Source organism: Aspergillus aculeatinus (genome assembly GCF_003184765.1).
Source record: "Aspergillus aculeatinus CBS 121060 unplaced genomic scaffold BO66scaffold_64, whole genome shotgun sequence".
Classification (NCBI taxonomy): Eukaryota; Fungi; Ascomycota; class Eurotiomycetes; order Eurotiales; family Aspergillaceae; genus Aspergillus; species Aspergillus aculeatinus.
In genome coordinates, this window is record NW_020291533.1 from 16,547 (window position 1) to 38,050 (window position 21,504).

The following is a 21,504-nucleotide window of genomic DNA, read 5'->3' on the forward strand; positions in this document are numbered from 1 at the left end:
CCCCCCCCCTCACCCTCTCTCTCCCAATTTCTTCCGCCTTTCTCGAACATTACCTTAGTAGGTTGTTTCAGTGTTCGGTAAGTCGCCTTTTCAGTTCCTCCTCAGCTCGGTGCTTTCTTACTGCAGTCACCGACCGTGCTGTGACGAAAGAGGACAAATAGGGGAATCTGGCCAACTGACATCGCGTGCTTGCGCAGGTTATCCACTAGCCCACTTCCCCCATCTCAACTCTAGAACTATAATCTATCATGTCGGTCAGTACATTCTTCTCTTGGTTGGCTATCATCCGAACTAAGCTGATCCCTTCACTATCTTCTAGCTCGCATCTGGGTATGTTGATACTTGGCTCCGTCGGGAGTGGAGGGGAGCTCGGTGTCTCTGGGACCAAGCTGACATCGCCGTGCCTAAACAGTGTTTCCATCGCGGATGAGTGCATCAATGCATTCAACGACTTCCGCATGAGCGGAGGCTCCAAGACAGACAAGACCAAGTTCATCATCTTCAAGATCGCCGACAACAAGAAGGAAGTCGTCATCGACGAGTCCTCCAAGGACGAGGACTACGAGGTCTTCCGCAGCAAGCTCGAAGCTGCTAAGGACAGCAAGGGTAACCCCGCTCCCCGCTACGCCGTCTACGATGTGGAATACGAGCTCGGCGGCGGTGAGGGCAAGAGGTATGATGATCGCCTGCGCTCCTTGCGGGTCCGCCGAAGCATAGATTTGCTAACTTTCTCTTCCCTCGATACAGAAGCAAGATCATCTTCATCTCTTGGGTCCCCAGCGACGCTCCCACTCTCGTATGTTTCCAATCGTAACCTGTTTTCTGGTGGCCGACGGACTTTCGAATACTGACGGTGGTTCCCTAGTGGTCCATGATTTACGCCAGCACCCGTGAAAACCTGAAGAACGCCCTCAACATCCACAACTCCATCCACGCTGACGACAAGTCCGACATTGAGTGGAAGACCGTCCTGGCCGAGGCCAGCGGTGGCAAGGCTGGTAAATAAATGACGGTGCCGGCTGGGTCCGGACCAGGGTAACTATGCTGGTTGTTGCATCGCAACGCATCATCTCGAATCGCGGCGGAACCAGGAACGAAGCAGTTCTCTCCGAGTCTCCTGACACACTCTTAGTTCAATATGAGATTGTTACGACCTGACTCTGCTTTGTTCTCTTTTCCTATACATAGTTACCGTATAATCTTCAGCGATTCCGGCAATTTGTGGGGTTGACACCGACTGGGCAGGGATTATTCGTGCTTGTTTGTTCAGCGTTCGCGTGTACAGAATAGGTTACTGTTGGCCAGCATGGAGAAGGACTGGCGCGGTGGGTGTAAAGTCAACACTCGGAATTACATCCGGGTCATCAAAAGTCGAAGATCGTGCTCTCTCCCTTCTCTTGCGATGGCGTTGTAAAGTTGTCAAGTAATATTGTTGAGGTTAGGGATGTGACTGACGTAGCTACCGGCTCTCTTGAGCGTGCGGAAGAAATAGAATTCCGAGTTCCCTTCAATTCCGACAGTCCAGGATACAAGAGTATCGTTACTAGTCATAGTATTCAGTAGAATAAACCTGCACTAGAGCGCCAAGCCAAGAAAACAATCATGATCACGGGTGAAACCCCTTATCAATATCATGGACATCGCCTGATGTTCTTAGTTCTTGGGGGACAAGAGGGATTCAGTCAGACGGGCAAAGGCGGACGGGCGGTCGGGACGGGTTTTGGTCACAGGCCAATGAGAGTGGTGGTAAAATGGACTAAGCTAGCCTGTCCGGATACTCGACTTTCCACCTCAAACCACAGATCATCGAACGTCTTCGTCCCCCCCCCATCGCGACTCTTTCGTCACCCCTCCACTCCACCACCCCCAACGTCCACCATCCTCCTTTATCGAGGAATCGCTCCTCTTACTCCTGGAGAGTTGATTTTTACCGTTGATTGATCGCCAGACGCCCCGTCATCCATCGCACACAATGTTCGCTCAGTCCATCTCTCGGGCCGCTGCTCGCAGCTCGGCCATGCCCACCGCTGCCATTCGCTCCTACCGCACGGCCTCGAGCCCAATGGCTTGCCTGAACGCTCGTCCCCAGGCTGAGAAGCAGACCATTGCTTCCCAGCAGACCCGCGCCGCTTCCGAGCATGCCATCTCGAATCCCACACTCGCCGGTATCGAGAAGCGCTGGGAGGCCATGCCCCCCCAGGAGCAGGCCGACCTGTGGATGCAGCTCAGAGACCGCATGCAGGCTGACTGGCACCAGTTGACCCTCCAGGAGAAGAAGGCTGGTATGTTCTCTCAGTCCGCCTGAGATGGCATTTTTCTGGTTGCTGGCTGGCGCAGACAGAATTTTGCTGACGGGTTCTGTTCTTCCCCACAATATAGCCTACTTCATCTCTTTCGGTAACCACGGTCCCCGCACTCTGCCCCCCAAGGGTGAGGCCTTCAGAATCTTCGTCAAGGTCCTCCAGTACTGCTCCATTGGCGTCGGTCTCTTCTACGCCGTCCACTACTTCGCCAAGCCCCTCCCCAAGACCATGAGCAAGGAGTGGCAGGAGGCTAGCAACGAATACGCTCTCGTAAGTCCCTCATATGCATTCTGCGCTCCTTTGTACCCCCCTTTTCTTCTTCGAAAGGAGGGATCCCTGATCTATACGAACAATTACTGATCTGGTTTTTTCCACCCAACAGCGCGAGAAGATCAACCCCATCTACGGCATCAGCTCCGAGGGTTATGAGGGCAAGGGCTTCGTCCAGAGCCCTCCCGCTGAGAAGCAATAAATTCCCGGACAAATCCTCGGGATTGAAGGTAGAACGATTGGACGAGTTGCAGGCGGCAGCGTTGGCTTGATTGATGGTTAACCCGACTCCTGCCTGCTCCGATACGCACCCTCTGATCATGGCGGATGGGTGACCATCCATCCAGCTTGGACACCTGCTCTCGCACATGTTTTGTTTGTCAAACGTCAAGCCCAAAAAGACCCCTCTGTACCTCGTACTGTGCCATAATCAATGTATCTCCTTTGTAGCCTTAGATCGGGGTTTTTGGTTTTCCTTTTTAGTTTTGGTTTTTCTGTGTCTAAGGTACAGTACCTGTGCAAGTGCCATCAGGTTGTCCAATTGCCGAATAAGTTATATTATATAAAATTGGAAGGGCTTTTTTTCCCACATGTGTATACTCAATGGCTACAGGTGAACCAAGAAACCCGATATCAGATTTGAGGGAAGACGGCTCCTACCACTAGCTGGGTTGGTAGGTGCTTTGAGCTCCTACCTAGTACCCAGTAATGTAAAATATGTGCGGCTCTACTGGAAACGTCATTGTTACAACAAGACCGGTACGGACGAGTACAAAGCTAAGCGATATTTTATCGGGTTGCATGCAATTGAGTTTTTTTTGGATTTCCCAGCCTCATCCATCGGTCTAGGTTGCTAGGAAACCACGAGCTTTAATTGTTCCCCTACGTGTCCGTCGTTGTCGTATCAATTTTAAGATCGAGCTTGCTTTTCGAGACACCGCTAGACCGAGGAGCTTGGGGCGACAGAGATGGGTTGAAATTGAAAGGAAGAAAACCGGAATGGGAAATCACGGGAACACGTCAGATTTTTTTTTTTCGTTGCGGATGCGGTATGTCCGATACCGTCGCTTGTTTTCTGGCTGTATGGATGGATGGATGCGTGCATGTCTTGTTATGTTGTCGGAGCAACCACTTGCTTTTCAAGGTACATAACTACATGTAGGGGAGAGGTTTTGGGAAGTTGGATGAGATGAATGAAGGTGGTAGATGACAATGAGAGAATTGAGAATACTTGTTTGTAAAACAGAATCAAGCTTATTGGTATTTAAACATAAAGTAGGAAGTATATATCCATCGTTGAAGGGCAATGAAAGAGGGGGGGGGATGGGGGGGCTGGCCGGGGTTCCAGTTGGTAAGTTAATGGATAGTATCCGGGCTGGTGCCAAGTCCGATCCCCCATTTTGTGTGCGAAACTGCCCCCGATGGATTGGGATTGTTACCCCAACTCAGGGCACGGTTTGGGTTCGCTCTTGGTTGCCAGGTGCGCAGCTGGGCTACTCGGACGGACGGGAAGAGCAATGAGCATGGATGGTTACTAGGTAGTTAGTACGGAGAGTCAAGGTAGTGAAAAGAGGAGAAGGAGGAAATGGATTGGATTAGCCTGAATGGACCAGGTAACTTAAGGTACATGTTCTCATACATGTACCTTTGTGTATAGTATACATCGGAGCTACTTGCCCTCTCTACCTCAGCTGGTCTGCACAGCAGCCAGTCAGTCTGCGACTCTGTATGCATGCATGCATGCGTAATTGATGCACCTCCGGTAAGTAACAATACCCGTCCAGTACATACTGTACTGTACAACTGGCCAGAAAACACACACAAAAGCGCGTTGCTCGGTACATCACGGGATCGTCGGCAAAACCGCCCCGGAAAGGCTAAGCCGGACACAATCGGCCAAGCGTGGGTTCCACCTCAACTGAACCTGACCTCCTCTCTGTCTCTCTCTCAACCTCTTCCCTTCCCTTTTCCTCTCTTTCTCCCTCTCTTTTCCCTTTCCCCCATCCTCCCCTTTGACCTCCCTCTATACCCATTTCGCTCTTCAACACCATCATCATGTTCAAGAGGTATACTACTACTACTCCAGACCCTGTCCATACCCCCCCCAGCTTAGACCTTCCTCCCATCCCCCACCATTACTTTTCTTTTTCCTATTGTTGTTCCATCCTTCCCAATGATCAAAGAACCTTGAACTAACCTTGGGCTTGTTCCTTCTTCCACAGCGGTCTTGCCCGGACCTTCGGGAGGGCTGCTTTTGCTCGGCCTACCCCCGTTGCCCGTCGCGCTTTCCAGCCCAAGACCAACGGTCTTCCCTCCCTTGCCCGTCTGGCCAGCACTGAGGCTTCCTCCGTTGGCAAGATTCACCAGGTCATCGGTGCCGTCGTTGACGGTATGTTCCAACTTGCTCCCTGCCTTCCCGCTGCCGAAAAAAAAAAATAAAAAACCCTGCCGGCGGCTACGCGAAAATCTTTTCCGACCGCGATACCATCCCCAATTCCATCAAAAACGACTCAATGGCCATCAAAGAACTCAATCTCTGACTCTCGACTACAGTTAAGTTCGACGGCGAGAAGCTCCCCGCCATTCTCAACGCCATTGAGACCGAGAACAACGGCCAGAAGCTCGTGCTTGAGGTTGCTGTATGTCCACCACCACCACCACTACCACTTGCCAGCTCGACATATATATCACATCAAAGCTTTTGATAGCTAACCCCAGCATTAGCAACACTTGGGTGAGAATGTCGTTCGTACTATTGCCATGGACGGTAAGCTTCACCTACCTTGCACCACCAGCCACCGTGGAAAGATTTCGATACTCGACCTCCTCCTTCGTCGTTATCCCTTCCAATGCGTGGGCTCGGTGTCAACATCTGTCGTGCTGGTTCCCTAACGCGTCTGTTCCCAGGTACCGAGGGTCTGACCCGTGGTGCTGCCGCCCGTGACACTGGTGCTCCCATCACCATCCCCGTCGGCCCTGGCACTCTCGGCCGTATCGTCAACGTCACTGGTGACCCCATTGACGAGCGTGGTCCCATCAAGGCCGACAAGTTCCGTCCCATCCACACTGAGGCTCCTGCCTTCACTGAGCAGTCCACCACTGCCGAGATTCTCGTCACTGGTATCAAGGTCGTCGATCTCCTTGCCCCCTACGCCCGTGGTGGTAAGATCGGTCTCTTCGGTGGTGCCGGTGTCGGTAAGACCGTCTTCATTCAGGAGTTGATCGTAAGTTCTTGTCTGGCCTCGAATTTCGCCCGGGAACATGGACTAATCCACCTTGCAGAACAACATCGCCAAGGCCCACGGTGGTTACTCCGTCTTCACTGGTGTCGGTGAGCGTACTCGTGAGGGTAACGATCTGTACCACGAAATGCAGGAGACTGGTGTCATTCAGCTCGAGGGTGAATCCAAGGTCGCCCTTGTGTTCGGTCAGATGAACGAGCCCCCGGGTGCCCGTGCCCGTGTCGCCCTTACCGGTCTGACCATCGCCGAGTACTTCCGTGACGAGGAGGGTCAGGATGTGCTGCTCTTCATTGACAACATTTTCCGTTTCACCCAGGCCGGTTCTGAGGTGTCTGCCCTTCTGGGTCGTATCCCCTCTGCCGTCGGTTACCAGCCCACCCTGGCCGTCGACATGGGTGGTATGCAGGAGCGTATTACCACCACCACCAAGGGTTCCATTACCTCCGTCCAGGCCGTCTACGTGCCCGCTGACGATTTGACTGACCCTGCCCCCGCCACCACCTTCGCTCACTTGGACGCCACCACTGTCTTGTCCCGTGGTATCTCTGAGTTGGGTATCTACCCTGCCGTCGACCCTCTCGACTCCAAGTCCCGTATGCTCGACGCCCGTATTGTCGGTCAGGACCACTACGACACCGCCACCCGTGTCCAGCAGATGCTCCAGGAGTACAAGTCCCTCCAGGATATCATTGCCATTCTGGGTATGGACGAACTGTCTGAGGCTGACAAGCTTACCGTCGAGCGTGCCCGTAAGCTCCAGCGTTTCCTGTCCCAGCCCTTCACCGTCGCCCAGGTCTTCACTGGTATCGAGGGTAAGCTGGTCGACCTCAAGGACACCATCCGCAGTTTCAAGGCTATCATCAGCGGAGAGGGTGATGACCTTCCTGAGGGTAAGTCAAATCTTCGTTTCCTGTGTTGATCATGAGATCCTTGCTGACTAATTTTCCAGCTGCTTTCTACATGGTTGGTGACTTCGAGTCTGCCCGTGCCAAGGGTGAGAAGATCTTGGCCGAGCTCGAGAACAAGGCCTAAATGTAATATTGTTTTTAAGCGCCCTTTTCCTTTTTTGTTAGACATGGACTACCTTTCTTCCATGATCCGGTTTCCATCGATGCCTGTACAGTACTCGAATTGAGAAAAGGGAGTTATGAGAGAAAGGATTTTGATCAAGTCCAACGATTCATAAAGGAAGCAGGAGCACTTGGAGGCAATCCCTCATCCCCGAGCCGGGATGGAGACCTCCCGGCTTGTGTTACACTACGTGCTCATGTAAGTAAGTTAAAATGACCACCATCAGCCTCATACCCGCCGGGCTGAGACAATTGTACTCTTTTCTTTTGTTGGGCTTATCTGTCAGTTCGTAGTTAGCATGGTAATGACATCTCTGTAACGCTTAATTCCTGCCACGTAGCTTCTTGCTGCAGTCTCTCTCTCCATACTCCGTATTTAATAACAGTAGACACCCCAGCCGTGAGCTACTCCATCCCTTACCCCATCTTTCTACTCCGTACTACCCGCCACCTGTGACCCGAGTGGGGACACTACATGCCATTGGGAAGCCTGGGTCATGACTCCATTACTTAGTCTTTCCTCACAAGTCTCCAATACCGCTGGCCGCGGCAGCCCCCCCTCTTCCTCCCTCTTCGGTACAGTACTTAATCATCTACAACCGCACAAGGCATACTTCAGTCTATTTATTGCATTGCTTGCTTCTTTGCTATTATATCAACACGGGTAGCTTAACAAAATAAACAATCGAGAAACAAAGAATTTGTCAATCGCTAGGAAAATTGATGGATAGATAGGTAGGTATTAGATCCGGAGGGTGCCAGCTGCCCTGCCGGGGACGTTCCCTCTTGGGACGTGGGACCAGGCTCTTAGAGGGTGTCTTCCAGCGCGAGGACCTGTACAGTCAATGATTTCTTGTTAGCATCCAAGAATACACCAGGAAGTCAAGAAGTGAGGGGTGGTGGGGATGGGGCAAGGGGAAAGGAGCAAGAGCAAGCTTACCAAGGCGGTCCGCGTGGGGATATAAACCTGCAGGTAGTTGCGACGGCCATTCCACTCGAAGTCGGTGGTGAAGAAGCGCGTCTCCTTGTCGTTGCGGCCGAAGCCGCCGAAGGCCTTGTCGTCGCTGTCCAGCACGATGCGGTAGGTGCCGGCTTGCTCGACGCCGACGCGGTAGTCGGTGAAGCTGTTCGTGGGGTGGAAGTTGAAGATCCAGAGGAGGCCGGCGCGTTCGAAGACGAGGACCTTGTCGCCCTCGTGCTTGAGGCTGACGTACGCCTGCGGCGCGTGCAGCCAGCCGTACTTGTCCTCGGTGAGCTGCATGGCGCGGTCGAACTCGTTCAGGAACTGGTAGCGCAGGAGGTGGTCCTCGGTCAGGTTGAGCTGGCGGCGGGCGTACCAGAACGAGTTGTTGTTGCCCGCGCGGGGGAAGTCGAGCCACTCCGGGTGGCCGAATTCGTTGCCCTCGAAGTTGAGATACCCTTCGCCGCCCAGGGCGTGGGTGACCAGGCGGAGCAGCTTGTGCAGGGACATCCCGCGTTCGATGATCGGGGTCAGTTCGGTGAGGATGGACATGTGCGTGTACATCTCCTTGTCGCAGAGCCACATCATGAGGGTCTTGTCGCCAACGAGACTAGTTTAGAGCCAGATGCATTAGTTGAATTGTTCGAGGGGGCGGAAGGGAAGGTTGAATGAAAAGTGCTTTAGTGGTATGGAGGCAGACTCACGCTTGGTCGTGGCTCTCAGCATAGGCAATAGTTTTCTCGCCGTGGCGGCGGTTGGTCAGGGTGAAAGCCAGGTTGCCGATATCCCATTGGTCATCGGACTTCTCCTTCAGGAGCTTGATGTACATGTCGGGGATGGCCATGGCGAGACGGTAGTCAAAGCCAACTCCACCCAACGAGTGAGGTAGACACAAGGCTGGCATGCCAGATACGTCCTCGGCTACCGTGATGCAGTTGGGGTAGATGTTGTGGAGCATCTCGTTAGCAAGAGTCAAGTACATGACACCTTCGTCGTCGACGGCGGGCCCAAAATACTCGTGATAACCGCCAGAGAAACCACTTCTTCAAGTTAGTCCTTGTATTGAGAACGGTGTGGTTGGGGGTGGACGCACGTTCCAATACCGTGATGCGTGTACAGCATGCTGGTAACACCATCGAACCGGAATCCATCAAAGCCATATTCTTCCATCCAGAACCGCAGGTTACTCAAGAGGAAGCGCAGCACCTCATGGTGTCCGTAATTGAACAGTCGACTGTCCCACAGCTCATGCTGACCTTTCCCTCCAGAGTGGAAGTATAGGTGGTCCGTGCCGTCGAACATGTTTAGGCCATCCATCACGTTCTTGGAAGCGTGACTGTGCACCACATCCAGAAGCACCACGAGACCCAGGCTGTGCGCGGTGTCGACCAGCTCTTTCAAGTCTTCCGGCGGGCCGTAGCGACTGCTTGCCGCGAAGAAGCTGTTGACCTGGTACCCGAAGCTGGCGTAGTACGCGTGCTCCATGATGGCCATGAGCTGGATGGCATTGTAGCCCAGATACTTGATCCGAGGCAGCATGTTCTTGGTGAACTCCTTGTAGGTTGCCACCTTGGTCTCTGGGGAGGAGATGCCGACGTGTGCCTCGTAGATCCGCAGACTCTCGGGCTTTGTCGGACGCTGGTGCTTGAAGTGATACCGCTCGGCCTCGGGAGGGTTCCAGAACACCGACTCGTAGGTCGGGGAAACGCTCAGATCTTGTACGACGCGCTTGATCCAGGCGGGTATACGGTAGATTCGCTCCCCACCGCGTGTGACCATCGTGATCTGCGACGAGAGAAATCAGCCTTATCGTGCAATAACACCACCAGCCGGGGGTCTCGTCTTGGTTCAGCCGCACCTTGATCTTACTGTCATGCGGAATGGCTGGAGCCCCATCTTTAGCTGGTACTGTGACCTCCCAAACGCCAAAGTCATTCTGCTTCATCGGATTCGCCTTGATGTCCCAATTGTCTGCCCAGCGGCCCCTTTGTTCAGTAATTCGCTCCATTGACTTCAAGGAAATAACACAGAGACGTACTGAACTCGCCAACTAATTGGGCTTCAACGGCCCCCGGGGCCCATTCCCTGTAAATAACATCCCCGTTCTCGGCGACATTAAGGCCGAATTTCTCATAGCCCTATCGGTTTTCAACCCGATGGTTTTTTGTCAGTGGAATGCGGGATGATTCGGGATTATTAGTAGATAAGGCAAGATAAGTTCGATCGGACCCGCGATCAGCTCGCGGGGTATGGTGTTTGGTAGAGAAAATAAAATCAAGTAAGTACCCTGCTGAACTTTTCTAAGCCCCCCTCGTGGTCATTGATCGTTTTGACCCAATGCTCCACAAACTCGAATCTACGTTTGAGAGCGTCGCGGTGCGGCTCGAGCCATGGGTCGAGTTGGATGACACCTGAATCAGAAGTGATGAACGATGATCAGCAAGCTTCAGGTTCTGGGGGTTATGGGGGGAAAGTCTCACTCACCGGTGCCATCTGCGGGTGCTGAATCCGAAGCCATTTAGACAGGTTAGAGAGACGTGATACTTCGGATCGGAGGCAGAAACCGAATTGAAGTAAAGCGCAACGAACAACAACGTCCAGCACTTTTGGAAAAGTTTAGATCGAATGGGGAGTCAGTGATGAGAAGAAAAGGAAAAAAAGACAAAAGACAAGGAAGAGAGAGAGAGGGGGGGGGTGGGAGGGGGAGGCGAAAGAGGATAAGTTAGGTTGAGCGTTGAGAAGGGTAAGGTAGCTCCAAGAGCACATGCGGGGGTGGCAGCAGCAGCAGCAGCAGCAGCAGCAGCAAACAATCTCAAGGACGGTCGAGGCCAAAGCTCCCCCATCTGTACTATACGAGTCTAGTGCGGGATTCATTCCTGCTTCGGAGTTGCGGGTGACATCACCCCCGCTTGCTGTAAGCCTGCCACTTTCCCCTCAATTTCCCCTCGGTCGGCAGCGAAGATAATTTTCAATTTCCTAGGCATGGAAATAAAGGCTCTATCCTGGGATAATCATCAAGCCCATATCAATCAATGTATGTGCTGGATGCAGTATAATTTCTCAAATGTGGTGATCTCAACTGGTGTCAAGGTCCAGGTCCAGGTCCAGGTCCATGTCCATGTCCAAGCTCAGGGGCGATAAGGTTACATCCAGGCACCGGCTGGAACCACTTCCCGCATGCAGCAGCACGCACCGAAAAGGATCGCAAGACAATTCATTGGATTTGTTTTATGCTATATATTACATTATTCTCAGTAGGACAGGCTTGTAGAGAACACTGGTCTATTGCAAATTCTCCCTGCCTGTCATTTTTGGGAGACAGTCGCTGTGCAACCAGGCTGCTAATCTCATTTCACAGCAGAGTTGGAAATCAATCTAACATCCTAAGCGTTGCAGCCACCCACTTCCTCTTCCTGGGACTCGCCCCATCCCTGCCCCTGCTGCCACTGACCTCCCTGGTGGTGCTTGCTAGACGAGCTAGACGAGCTGGGGGCACTGGTAATCTGTTCCTGAGCGCTGCTCACAGAGGTGGTGGCAACGAACTCAGCAGCACTGGTGGCCGCAACGTACTCAGAGGTGGAGGACGACGACGACGACGACGACGAAGAAGAAGAAGACTTCACAACGCTGGTAGCCGAGCTAGCAGCCGAGCTAGTAGCACGAGCTGCGCTGGTCGCAGGGGTACCGTGGCTAGCGCCAGAAGAGGACAAGGACATCAGGGCGCTGTAGGGAGTAGCGCCGGGGTAAAAGGAAGTGGGAATGGTAGGGATCGGAATAGAAAGGGTGGTGTCGAAGGCCGCAGTCAGATCGGCAGCCATCGTGGTGGCGGAGTAGCCCGAGGGAGCAGAGCTCACAGTGGTGGTAGAGGCGGAATAAGCGGCGTGGTCGTCACTGTCCTTCAGACAGAATCCAGATCCATAGGCACTCTGGCAGGAGTACCACTGCACGCTGCCCTTCTCAGTCCACATGGCGAAATCCTCAATGGTGATGTCGTAGCAAGGAGCACCGGTAGGGCAGATCATCTTGATGGGTCCACGGGTCAGACCGTATTCTTCAGTGCCCTTCCAGTTCTTGATCGTGAAGTTGCTCATCTGAATTCCATCGCCCTCCACAGTGCTCATACTGGCCCACGCACTGTCGATATCAAGGGAGTAGGCGTTACCGTGACCTAATAAGTGAAATGATGGTCAACACTCGTCTTCGTAGTCAATGAGGCAGTGTCTAAATACATACCAATGAAGTTCTCAAGGACAACGTTCTCAATGAATCCACTTCCACCGTTGCTCTTGATCAACATCATGTTGTTCGAGTTCCAGGTGTAGATGTTACGGTAGGTGATATCGGTGACGTTGGTATCGGTTCCGAAGGAGCCCATGCCGCAGCCACCACTCCAGTTGCAGTAGATGTTCTCGACCAGGATGTTGTGTGCCGGGCTCTGCAGGTCTCGTCAGGATTTCATCTTTGATAGGGTTCGGAACACAGAGTCCTACCTTGATCGTAACGCACTCATCCTTGTTCGTCACTTCGATCTATGTGATGCTGTTAGCCTCGGTCAGATTGCAAGACTTGAAGATATCCTCACATCGTGGATCCAGATGTTGTCACTCCACACGTCAATGCCATCAAGACCACCGTGGTTACCACCACGAATGGCCATGTTGTAGACTTCACCATTGGTGCAAGTGTCGATCGAGAAGTGGAAAGCAGGCGAATCGACCAGAATGATATCGTGAACCGAGAAATCCGTAGTATCCCACACGCGCAGCAGGCGAGGGCCGGAGTAGTTGTCATCCTTGTGTAGCTCGTAGCCCAGACCCTGGATGGCCCCCTTAGAGTTGCTGCTGAAGAGCTCGAAGTCGCTGGTGTGCTCGATCATGATCATGTTTCCGCCCTCCGTGCTGTCACGGTAAATGGTACCGTCCAGCTGCAAGGCCCAGGCTGAACCTCCGGCCAACTTGACCCAGGTGGACATCGCATAGTCACCCTCGGGGATATAGACCAATCCGCCCGTCTTGCAGTCGGCAAAGGCAGAGGCCAAGGGAGTGCCCAGGTCGGTGGATTTGTCCGCCTTGGCTCCGTAATCGAGAACATTACAGGTTTTGGTGGCAGCCTTGGTACTGGCCGAGGTCAATGGTCCAACAGAACCGCTCAACTGCGCAGCAGCGAGAAGGGGCGCCAGGCCCACGGCGGCAAAAAGAGAGAGTTTGTCGACAAGCATGATGCCGTGCCGATTTGGTGATGAAGAAGCGAAAATGAACGAGAGAAACAAAGAATTAACACAGAAAAGAGTGTAGTAGAGACGTCTGTCAAAGAGTGTACATGAAAAGAAAGGAAAATGAGAGTATGGGTCACCGAGTCCACGTCAGCGAGCCTTTGCCTGACTCTTTATATCAGAAAAGCATTCCATCGTAGCGGCCATTTGCCGACAGCGGTTTGCCGTTTGAGCTAACCGCCTTGCAGCCGCTTAGAATTCTTCTTTGAAGTCTTGAGCCGCGTGGAGAGTGGAAACCAAGGAACAGGAGACGTCTCGGTTGTCCTTAGTCGATAGGCTACTCCCCCATTGATCGAGTAATGCTATTCTTGACAGCACACAACGGGGCAGCTTGCCCAACTAGGCAAAACCTGGCCCAACTTAAAACCATCAGCGTCGGTCATACACTTGGTGCGATGGAGTTCGCGGAGCCACTATGGAGAGCCAGGTCCTGGATTTGGAGTATGGTGAGCAGGCTCTGGACCCTGACTCAAATAGATTAAGTCCCCCCCTGATGGGCGCGGGTTGACATCGGCTAAATCAGCGTGGCGTGAGCTTCGGATTGTCTTTAGATAAGGAGTTAAAGAGTTCAGAGCACTGGAATCTCCGACTTTTGAGCGTATTGAACGTTTTCAGTCACTATGTAAATAAGAAGGTATAACAAGACGTGGAAAGAGTAGGAATGGTAGTGAAACGATGAGAGATGAGAGAGATGAGAGTTGGAAAGGGAAGGTGCCGAAGTCGGCGGGAAGAACTCCTACTAGCAAGTTTCAATCTTTCTTCTCACCAGAATTGAAGTGGTCGATGAATGGATGGCCCGCTCACCTGAAACACCAGGGCCACTTAGCCCTACCCCAACAACAATCTCCACGCCTATTCCCCTGGAGGCCATTGGAGGCTGGGCATTGCTCAGGGGCCGAACTGCTTGTCATAACTTACTCTCCTAATCACTCATCACTGATCATTTAATGACATAGAGGATCGCGGAGGACGGATATTCCGTGTCTGTCCCGTAGTCCATCATTCCGCTTCCGGCCAGCCGAAGTGGTCAAACCTCCTTAGGGCTGTCGAGCTCCATCGTTCAGACGTCCGTCTCAATTCCCTGAAACAGATCGCCGATGTGGCTAGGATACGCAGTGAATTGTGGGATAGACTCGGCGAAAATCGGTGGGAATCACAGTAACTCGTAAAAATTAGATTAAATCTATATAGTCTGGGGTTTCTCCCAATATATGCAAAACCGACACCCCCGGCGGGATCGCATAGATACACCAGAATGAGATAGATACACTGTAGCTTGTTCGTTGCTATACATGGTCGCTTACCCATCGGGCCATCACACCGACGTTATCGAAAAGAGAAAGGGTATCTGGAACAGGTCGAATATCGGCGCGGCGTCCACCAAGCATGGTCCCCTGGAACGAGCAAGAAATCCCTTAGTCTCGTTCAAATTCCTTTTCCCATACTTGCAGAACCAGCACCACTCACCATTTACAGGTTGTCACCAACAGTGCCGACAACAGTGCCGACCGAGGTGCCAACACCAGGAAGTCCGAGGCTGCTGACGAGGCCAGTAACTTCAGGAGACAGCTGAATGAGGAGATAGGAGCCATCCTGACCAACAACGGTGAGGAGCTGCTCGACGGGGGTGCTGAGGTCCTTGAGAAGGTCACCGATGCTGCCAGCGGTCTTGACAATGCTGCCAACCGAGGTGCCAACACTGGGGAGACCGAGATTGGCGACGAGGGAAGCGACAGAGGGGCTAAGCTGGACGAGGAGGCGCTTGGCGTTAGGGCCGGTGACCTCAAGGACGTTCTTGACCTGGGGGGCAAGATCCTGAACAATCTCACCGTTGGAGCGCTTCAGGTTCTGACCCAGAGTACCGACAACAGTTCCGACTGGGGTACCGACACCAGGCAGGCCGAGACCGGAGACAAGAGCGGTGACGGAGGGGTCGAGCTGAATGAGAAGAACACCGCCATCCTGACCGACAACGGTGAGCAGACCCTCGAGGGGCTGAGCGAGGTCGGTCAGCAGGTCACCGAGGCTAGAAGCAGATTGAACAACGCTGCCAACCGCGACTCCGACGCCGGGCAGGCCGAGGCTGGAGAGAAGACCAGTGACATCAGGGCTCAACTCGATGAGGAGCTGCTTGGTATCAGGTCCAGTGACGGTGAGGATCTGCTTGACATTGCCGCCCAAGTCCTGAACGACATGGCCGCTAGCAGAGCCGGCAGCACCAGAGGGAGCAACGGCGCCGCTGGAGACAGAAGAGCCGGAAGAGGAGATAGACTTGGTGACCTGAGTGAGCTCAGACAAGCTGCCGGCAGGGGCGGCGATGGTGGAAGTGGCCAGAGCGGCGAGAACAGTGAGGAAAGCAGCCTTCATCGTGATGATTTGCGTGATAGGAAAATAAGAGAGGGAAGTATGTTGATTAAGGTATAGTAAGTATTAACAAGGAATGACAGGAAGTTGGACTTCGAAAAGGAGTGAATGATTCGCTGCTGGATGAGAAAAAGAATAGAGAAGGATGGGTGGTGAAGACCTTCTTTATATACCAAAGCTGGAGCAGAAAGATGATCCCAGGTCGCTGGCTCACATTCTGTGTTGACGAGGGCTTAGGAGTGTAGGATGATGATGGATCGACAGCAATTGCCTAACCTGTAGCTTCTGCTCAGGAGAGCGAGAGAATGAAGCTGACGAGCTGCCTCGTTGTGGAGACGGATTGGCATAGGATAATGATGATCATAGTCTGTTTATCCTCTCAGGGTTTACACCGTTTGAACTTTACCTGTGATCATCAGGTACGGTCAAGTAAAGACATATCAAGATCCGCGTTGGCTGCATCTTGCTTGCATGGTCATGATTTCAAGACTTCCAACCACAGTGTTGGAGGTTAGCGATGAAACATAATTTGGGCTTTAGAAAAGCGCACGACATACGTGAGCATCAAGCAAGGTACGAAATAAAGTCGATTGCTCATTCATCACAGTTCACGAGGTCCGCTGATCTTCACTCAAATCGCATGCAGCCTTCGGAACAAATCCCGCCACTGCCATTGTGATCTGCGCTTTGTTTACTGTCCCCCCACGCGGTGGCTGAGAGCCACACTTTCGGATCAAAGGAGCTTTTCCGATGCGATGCTGACCTACTACTGGCTTGAATGATACGCATACCTTTCTTGATTCGAGCTAGAAACTTAAAGCGCGGTGATGCCGGATAGTAAGCCGAAACTGCCTAGGACATGTGAGCAACTGACCAGAGTACAGAATCCATTCAAACTCGACAAATGTTTCTGGATCGAGCGACTACAACCAAAAGGTCATTCGTAATCATCCTGGCATGTATGCACCTATCTGCATCTAGCAAGTCAAGATTTGGTATACCGTTTTCCTCGATGGAAGCGACGATGCAGTATTCTATGCGCCGAGAATGAATGAACCCGGGGAGCTAGGGGCCTTCTTTCAGAGATCCAATTAAGAGAGACGCTTACCTGCGATTCATGTTTCTCAACCAGCTGAAGGTCTCTAGCAACTGCTGAGCCGTCCCTAAGAACCCTTTCTCCACGAAGGTGGAGATCTCGAGGGTAGGAAACCACGGATCGTGCTCGTATAGTCTACAAATTGCTCGACCTTGCCTGTCAGCGTTTCAGTAACCAATCCAAAGACAAGATCGGCTCGGCAGTAGTCCTTGCGAACATCTCCGCGGTCTCCACACCCCGACAATAGGGAAATATAGCCCCCCAGGGCAGCAAATGCAGCTCGACTCTCGAGGACGATTGACTTTGCTAGTGGCATGCCGCTACTGTGATTAAGGTTTCGCCTTCCGCAGCATGCAGTACCAAGTACATCAATACAGTACAGGGCCTGGGAAGTGGCTGGAGTTGCAGCTGCTGCCGATAAGGGTAAAAACGGGGATGTCGTGCTCGGAATTACACCAATGTGCTCATACTCGCTAACGCTCTTGAGTAACTGCCGATTGTGATTCGCTATGCGGTTGTGAGTAACAGTTGCGTGTTTTCGATCTGTGGCTGTCTGACAATAAGTCAAAGATGTAGTCAACCGGTCCAGCAGGATGGCTGTACTGTAGACGGACTGACATAGAGTTGGTGAAGGTTGAGCACGGTGGAAGGCAAAAGTGCTCTTCATGTTACAAGCGCAAGAGTAGCACCACGTGGAGGGACTGCAGGTTCTGAGAATTGAACACATCCCAGGGGAAGGGTAAACAATAGAATAGTTTTTCCAGGGAGCCAAAAGGCGTCATTGACCAGGCATTGGATTGTGATCTGCTCTGGAGTGGACTGGGGTGGACCGAAGTGGACTGAAGTGGACTGGAGTGGAGGTGATCGCGCGTGAGGTTGCTTGTTTCGAAGGCGCTAAACCAGGTACAGTACAGTACATGCCTTGGAGCCTGAGCTGGGAAGGACCCGTAGGTCCCCGGGTCGGCTGGGCTGTAAGCTCTATGGCGGGGAAGACCACTTCCAAGTTCGCGCCTGCTCCCCCGTCAACCTACACCTCCCGCTTGATGAATTTGGTCACAATCGTCAGATTCTATAATACTCATGAGTCCACGAGACATACTTGATCCAACATCCTCCTGATGTGTACTTGGTTCGTACGCCGCAATTTAGTTACGATTCTGATTGTGCTTGTGCAGGAGCCCTGTTAAGGGGTGGTTTCCGAAGTCCCGAATAGTTGCCGATAAACGCGGCGATCTTCTAGAACTGGAACTGCGGTGATCGACCATTCTTCCTTCTCCTGGCACTTCCGGGCGCTTCTCTGGGGCAGATCGTATTGAGATGATGATCTACACAATTACAATTGTCCGCACTGGGTCATCATTTCTGCTCCATAACACTAAGAAAAAAAAATATCTGCAAGTCCTGCTTTACCCTTTTCTAGGCAAGTCCTTCGTCTACGTCTACTGACGGAGTTGAGAACTACTGGTGTTGACCGCAGCCTCATCATGGTCCGAACTGTACCACTGACAGAGCTCTCAGGGTGGCCCCAATTCGATCAGAAAAGTGTCTTACTTCCTATGTTCATGGAAAAGAGTTATGATGTATTTACGAAGCTGGACTTGGGGGCAATTCGCCAGTGAACCAGCCACTTGCCGTCTGCCCAAGTTCAAAGTCCAGCGTTCCACCTTCAGCGAATATGTCCTCCCACGCCAACCAGTTCTTCTTCCAGTCTTTCCCATTCAACTTGAGCGACTGCACATAAATATCTCCTCCGCCATTGCCGTCACCGCCAGTGGCAGTGACACTCAATGTCTTTCCCTCTCCAAGGTCGATGGTAAGGGACTCAAACCAAGGGGAATGGATCAAGAAAGTCGACTGCCCAGTAATAGGGTACAGCCCAATCATGTTCCATAGTATCCAAGTCTGCATAGCACCCGCGTCACTATTTCCAGGAAGACCTGACGCACTCGTACCATAGTACGATTTAGCGACACTGCGCGACCGTGCAACGGACAGATCTTGTTGGCCGATATAATGATATAGGTAGGGGACATTGAACATGCTAAGCACGTGAATCAGTTTGCGCATCCGTGATTTTGATCTGAGGACAAGGACTTACGGTTCGTTCGTTGGATCAAAAATGATACCACTGGAACCACTGGCCCCGTCGGTAAACATGGTGTCAAGCCGTTTCTGTACGGTTTCATTCCCTCCCATCCACTCAATCATCTTCTCCATATCATGGATGGCATTCAAAGAGTATGCCCAGCTGCTGGCCTCATAATAAGGATCGCCCCAGTAGCCACTGTCGCCCAAGGGATCGGTCTCCATGAAACCTGTCTCATTGCGAGGAACCACGAAACCAGAGAACCCAAGCGAGGTCTGCTCGGGATTCCAGTGGTTGCGCCAGTTGCGCGACCGGTTCAGATACTTCGTCGCATCTTCCTCCTTCCCCAACCCCGAGGCAACCTGGTATAGACCAAAGTCATTACAGGAATATTCCACTGCCCGTGTGACCGATCGGGAGTATCTGGGTGTGATGAACCCTAAGCGGAGCCAGTCCGGTAACGCACCTCGACCCTCCTTAGTCGAGGAGTCAGGAGCCTGGGGATCGACCGGGGAATTGGCAGGCGTCACTTCCGCATCTTTGACCATCGCCTTGTATCCATCTTCCCAATTCACCGCGCCACGTACCCCTTTGACATAAGCATCTGCAAGGATGTTATCGGCATTGGAGCCTCCTTGAGTGCGCCCGTTATAATTGGAAGAGCGAGCGTCCGGCATGTAGCCTTCGAAGCGCCAGATATCGATAAGTGACCGTATTTGCTCCTCGTAGGCAGTTGGCTGCAAAATTTGCATAAGGGCAGTTGAGCAGCGGAAGAGATCCTTGAATCATGTGAGCGATGCACTTCTGTCTCGGACTACTCAAGGAGATACTCACCCAAAATGTGAATATGTCCTGATAGTAGGGTTCCGAGGACGACCATCCAGGGTTCTCGCCCGTTTGGTTAGTTGGGATCAAGTGCATGAAATAAAGCGATGTATATAGTAGCTTGAGAGTTGTTTCATTGGTGTTGCTGGTTGTCACCTTGGACAAGACCTTGGACTCCCATTCCTCTTGAGCTTCAGCGACGACAGAAACGAAATCTTTGTCTTCCGGTATTTCATCATTGACGTTCCTGCAGGCCTGTTCGGTGCTGATCCAAGATATTCCTACTCGTGATGTCACAGAGGTATCCTGGAATGTGTACACCGCCCCAACGCGAGTCGAGCCTGAGCTAGACGACGCAAAGCCACTGTTCTGTCGAAAACTGCCATCTGCATCCGTCCCCACATAGGTTCGATTACTGACAGGAGCAGCATCGAAGTAACCACCTGGTCTTCTATGAGCGCTGTTCCAAGGACTTCCGACGCAAGGAGAAAGGAGGGGACATACAGAAATAGATCGACCAGTCAGGTGAACGGTTCCAGCCATTGTCATAAACACCATGACCTTCATAATGCCCGTCCGGGAAGACAGTGATGTTGCCGCCTTTATAGCCCTGACTCAGTCCCATCCCTCTATAGGACGGCAAGACATGCGAAACATCAATGAGGACGTTTGCTATAGAGCCCAGAGGGAAGGTATAACGGTAGATTCCCGCGTGGGCGGACGCGCTCAATTGCACCACCGTCCCCTCGGAGGTCTGAGCTTGGTAATAACCCACCGCCGCTTTGTCCGTGCCTGTACGGCCCACAGTGATGTTGGAGAGCGGGTTGGTGATGTGCCCTGTAAGCGGCAGCTGCGAGACTGTGCCGTACTTGGGTGCACCGCCTGTGCCCTGTTCGTGCATCATACTGAACCCGGAGAACTCGCCATTGGGCAGATAGCCGGAGTAGGCGTCTGTCCCAGAGACATAGAGGTCAGGGCCCAGTTTCACCATACCAAAAGGACGCGCAGCGCCAGGGAAGTCGTTGCCGCCATTTTGCGTGCCCAAACTGGAATATACCACCATTAGCTGTCTTCCCCTTCCTTCCGTTTGACTCTCGACGCGGGGTCAGTACGAGAGCTATAACGACTTACAATAAATCTACATGAGAAGTCAGATTCGCAGACCGCACAACTGGTCCAAGCACGGACCAAATCAGAAGAGAGTGCCAGCAACCCATTGCTGAGGTGACTGAGCTGCGGCAGACAGGCAACCAATATCGTCTTGGGTCTTCAATTTCTTTGCCCACTTGGGGGAGAAAGACTCGAGAATTTATCCTACAAAAGAGTGGACGCAGCTAGTAATAGTACTAGCTAGCTAACGGATTTTCTGGTCGTCCATCAGACCAGCTCTCTCTTCGTCAAGATACAGAGACTGACATCAGAGACAGTCGCGAGAGCGGGGAATCGAACGCAAAGATTCAGGATAGACAGTAACGATTGGAGTTCCTTGAAGGAAAGTGTCGATCATGGTCAAGTACTTAATGATGTGATTAATAGGGGGAGGGGGGTTTAATCCACTGAATGCATTGGAATTCAGCACATGCTGCGGTCACCAGCATACGCCTCTCGTCTGTCCCTTGAAAGAGTGTCCCATTCACTGGTCAGGAGCTGGACATCCCAGTGTCCGTGTGGGGAAGGGAGGGGGTACAGTAGATTGGGACTAAACCAAGGGACTGATGCACTATAGATATAATCATGCATCCATGGTCTGTCGGGTGCTTGCAAAGGTGGACGGTAGGCCCTGAAATGTGAGCTCATCACACGGGTAGGCTTCTAGACTGCAAAAGTACATCATTGAAAGCAAGTGTAATGGCAATCGTGGCCAATAGCAAACTAGACCGAAAAGAAAAAGAACCTCAGGAACACATTCCTGAGCACTGCGTATTTGTTGTAAACTGTGCTGGTATGGCCGTCCTGCCTGTCAAGGGATGGAAAGGGGGGGCAACAAAACATGAATGAATTCAATCATTGAGAGC

General features: G+C 52.3%; 8 protein-coding genes across 8 annotated transcripts; 3 read left to right on the forward strand and 5 right to left on the reverse strand.

The window, feature by feature from the left end:
• Window positions 1-34: 34 nt before the first annotated feature.
• BO66DRAFT_359022 (actin-binding ADF family protein) lies at window positions 35-1,495 on the forward strand. The gene is made up of 4 exons (XM_025644960.1): window positions 35-77; window positions 198-673; window positions 748-796; window positions 866-1,495. Exons 2-4 carry the CDS (start codon window positions 249-251, stop codon window positions 1,004-1,006), a joined length of 615 nt encoding a protein of 204 aa, XP_025499192.1. The 5' UTR covers window positions 35-77; window positions 198-248; the 3' UTR covers window positions 1,007-1,495.
• A 161-nt stretch (window positions 1,496-1,656) lies between these two features.
• On the forward strand, window positions 1,657-3,224 carry BO66DRAFT_475036 (cytochrome c oxidase subunit IV family protein). The gene is made up of 3 exons (XM_025653189.1): window positions 1,657-2,282; window positions 2,380-2,573; window positions 2,686-3,224. The coding sequence occupies exons 1-3, from the start codon at window positions 1,973-1,975 to the stop codon at window positions 2,773-2,775; spliced, it is 594 nt and encodes a 197-aa protein (XP_025499193.1). The 5' UTR covers window positions 1,657-1,972; the 3' UTR covers window positions 2,776-3,224.
• Window positions 3,225-4,628: 1,404 nt separating this feature from the next.
• BO66DRAFT_475037 (F1F0 ATP synthase subunit beta) lies at window positions 4,629-7,208 on the forward strand (the record flags this gene model as incomplete). The annotated part of the gene is made up of 7 exons (XM_025653190.1): window positions 4,629-4,639; window positions 4,796-4,962; window positions 5,127-5,212; window positions 5,298-5,340; window positions 5,481-5,797; window positions 5,856-6,705; window positions 6,765-7,208. The coding sequence occupies 7 exons, from the start codon at window positions 4,629-4,631 to the stop codon at window positions 6,845-6,847; spliced, it is 1,557 nt and encodes a 518-aa protein (XP_025499194.1). The 3' UTR covers window positions 6,848-7,208.
• Window positions 7,209-7,496: 288 nt separating this feature from the next.
• On the reverse strand, window positions 7,497-10,538 carry BO66DRAFT_395454 (1,4-alpha-glucan branching enzyme GLC3). The gene is made up of 8 exons (XM_025648222.1): window positions 10,331-10,538; window positions 10,133-10,257; window positions 9,885-9,984; window positions 9,705-9,817; window positions 8,940-9,631; window positions 8,551-8,886; window positions 7,826-8,456; window positions 7,497-7,719 (listed from the first exon to the last, which is right to left on the reverse strand). The coding sequence occupies exons 1-8, from the start codon at window positions 10,362-10,364 to the stop codon at window positions 7,693-7,695; spliced, it is 2,058 nt and encodes a 685-aa protein (XP_025499195.1). The 5' UTR covers window positions 10,365-10,538; the 3' UTR covers window positions 7,497-7,692.
• Window positions 10,539-11,229: 691 nt separating this feature from the next.
• rhgB (putative extracellular rhamnogalacturonase) lies at window positions 11,230-13,064 on the reverse strand (the record flags this gene model as incomplete). Its single annotated transcript, XM_025644187.1, has 4 exons — window positions 11,230-12,014; window positions 12,080-12,281; window positions 12,337-12,375; window positions 12,429-13,064. 4 exons carry the CDS (start codon window positions 13,062-13,064, stop codon window positions 11,230-11,232), a joined length of 1,662 nt encoding a protein of 553 aa, XP_025499196.1.
• Window positions 13,065-14,308: 1,244 nt separating this feature from the next.
• On the reverse strand, window positions 14,309-15,664 carry BO66DRAFT_211918 (uncharacterized protein). The gene is made up of 2 exons (XM_025642595.1): window positions 14,586-15,664; window positions 14,309-14,512 (listed from the first exon to the last, which is right to left on the reverse strand). The coding sequence occupies exon 1, from the start codon at window positions 15,483-15,485 to the stop codon at window positions 14,589-14,591; it is 897 nt and encodes a 298-aa protein (XP_025499197.1). The 5' UTR covers window positions 15,486-15,664; the 3' UTR covers window positions 14,309-14,512; window positions 14,586-14,588.
• A 712-nt stretch (window positions 15,665-16,376) lies between these two features.
• BO66DRAFT_211950 (uncharacterized protein) lies at window positions 16,377-17,438 on the reverse strand. Its single transcript, XM_025642596.1, has one exon. The coding sequence runs from the start codon at window positions 17,303-17,305 to the stop codon at window positions 16,646-16,648; it is 660 nt and encodes a 219-aa protein (XP_025499198.1). The 5' UTR covers window positions 17,306-17,438; the 3' UTR covers window positions 16,377-16,645.
• A 724-nt stretch (window positions 17,439-18,162) lies between these two features.
• On the reverse strand, window positions 18,163-20,706 carry BO66DRAFT_383519 (alpha-1,2-mannosidase family protein; the record flags this gene model as incomplete). Its single annotated transcript, XM_025646056.1, has 5 exons — window positions 18,163-18,619; window positions 18,677-19,443; window positions 19,499-19,937; window positions 19,990-20,535; window positions 20,621-20,706. 5 exons carry the CDS (start codon window positions 20,704-20,706, stop codon window positions 18,163-18,165), a joined length of 2,295 nt encoding a protein of 764 aa, XP_025499199.1.
• Window positions 20,707-21,504: the final 798 nt, after the last annotated feature.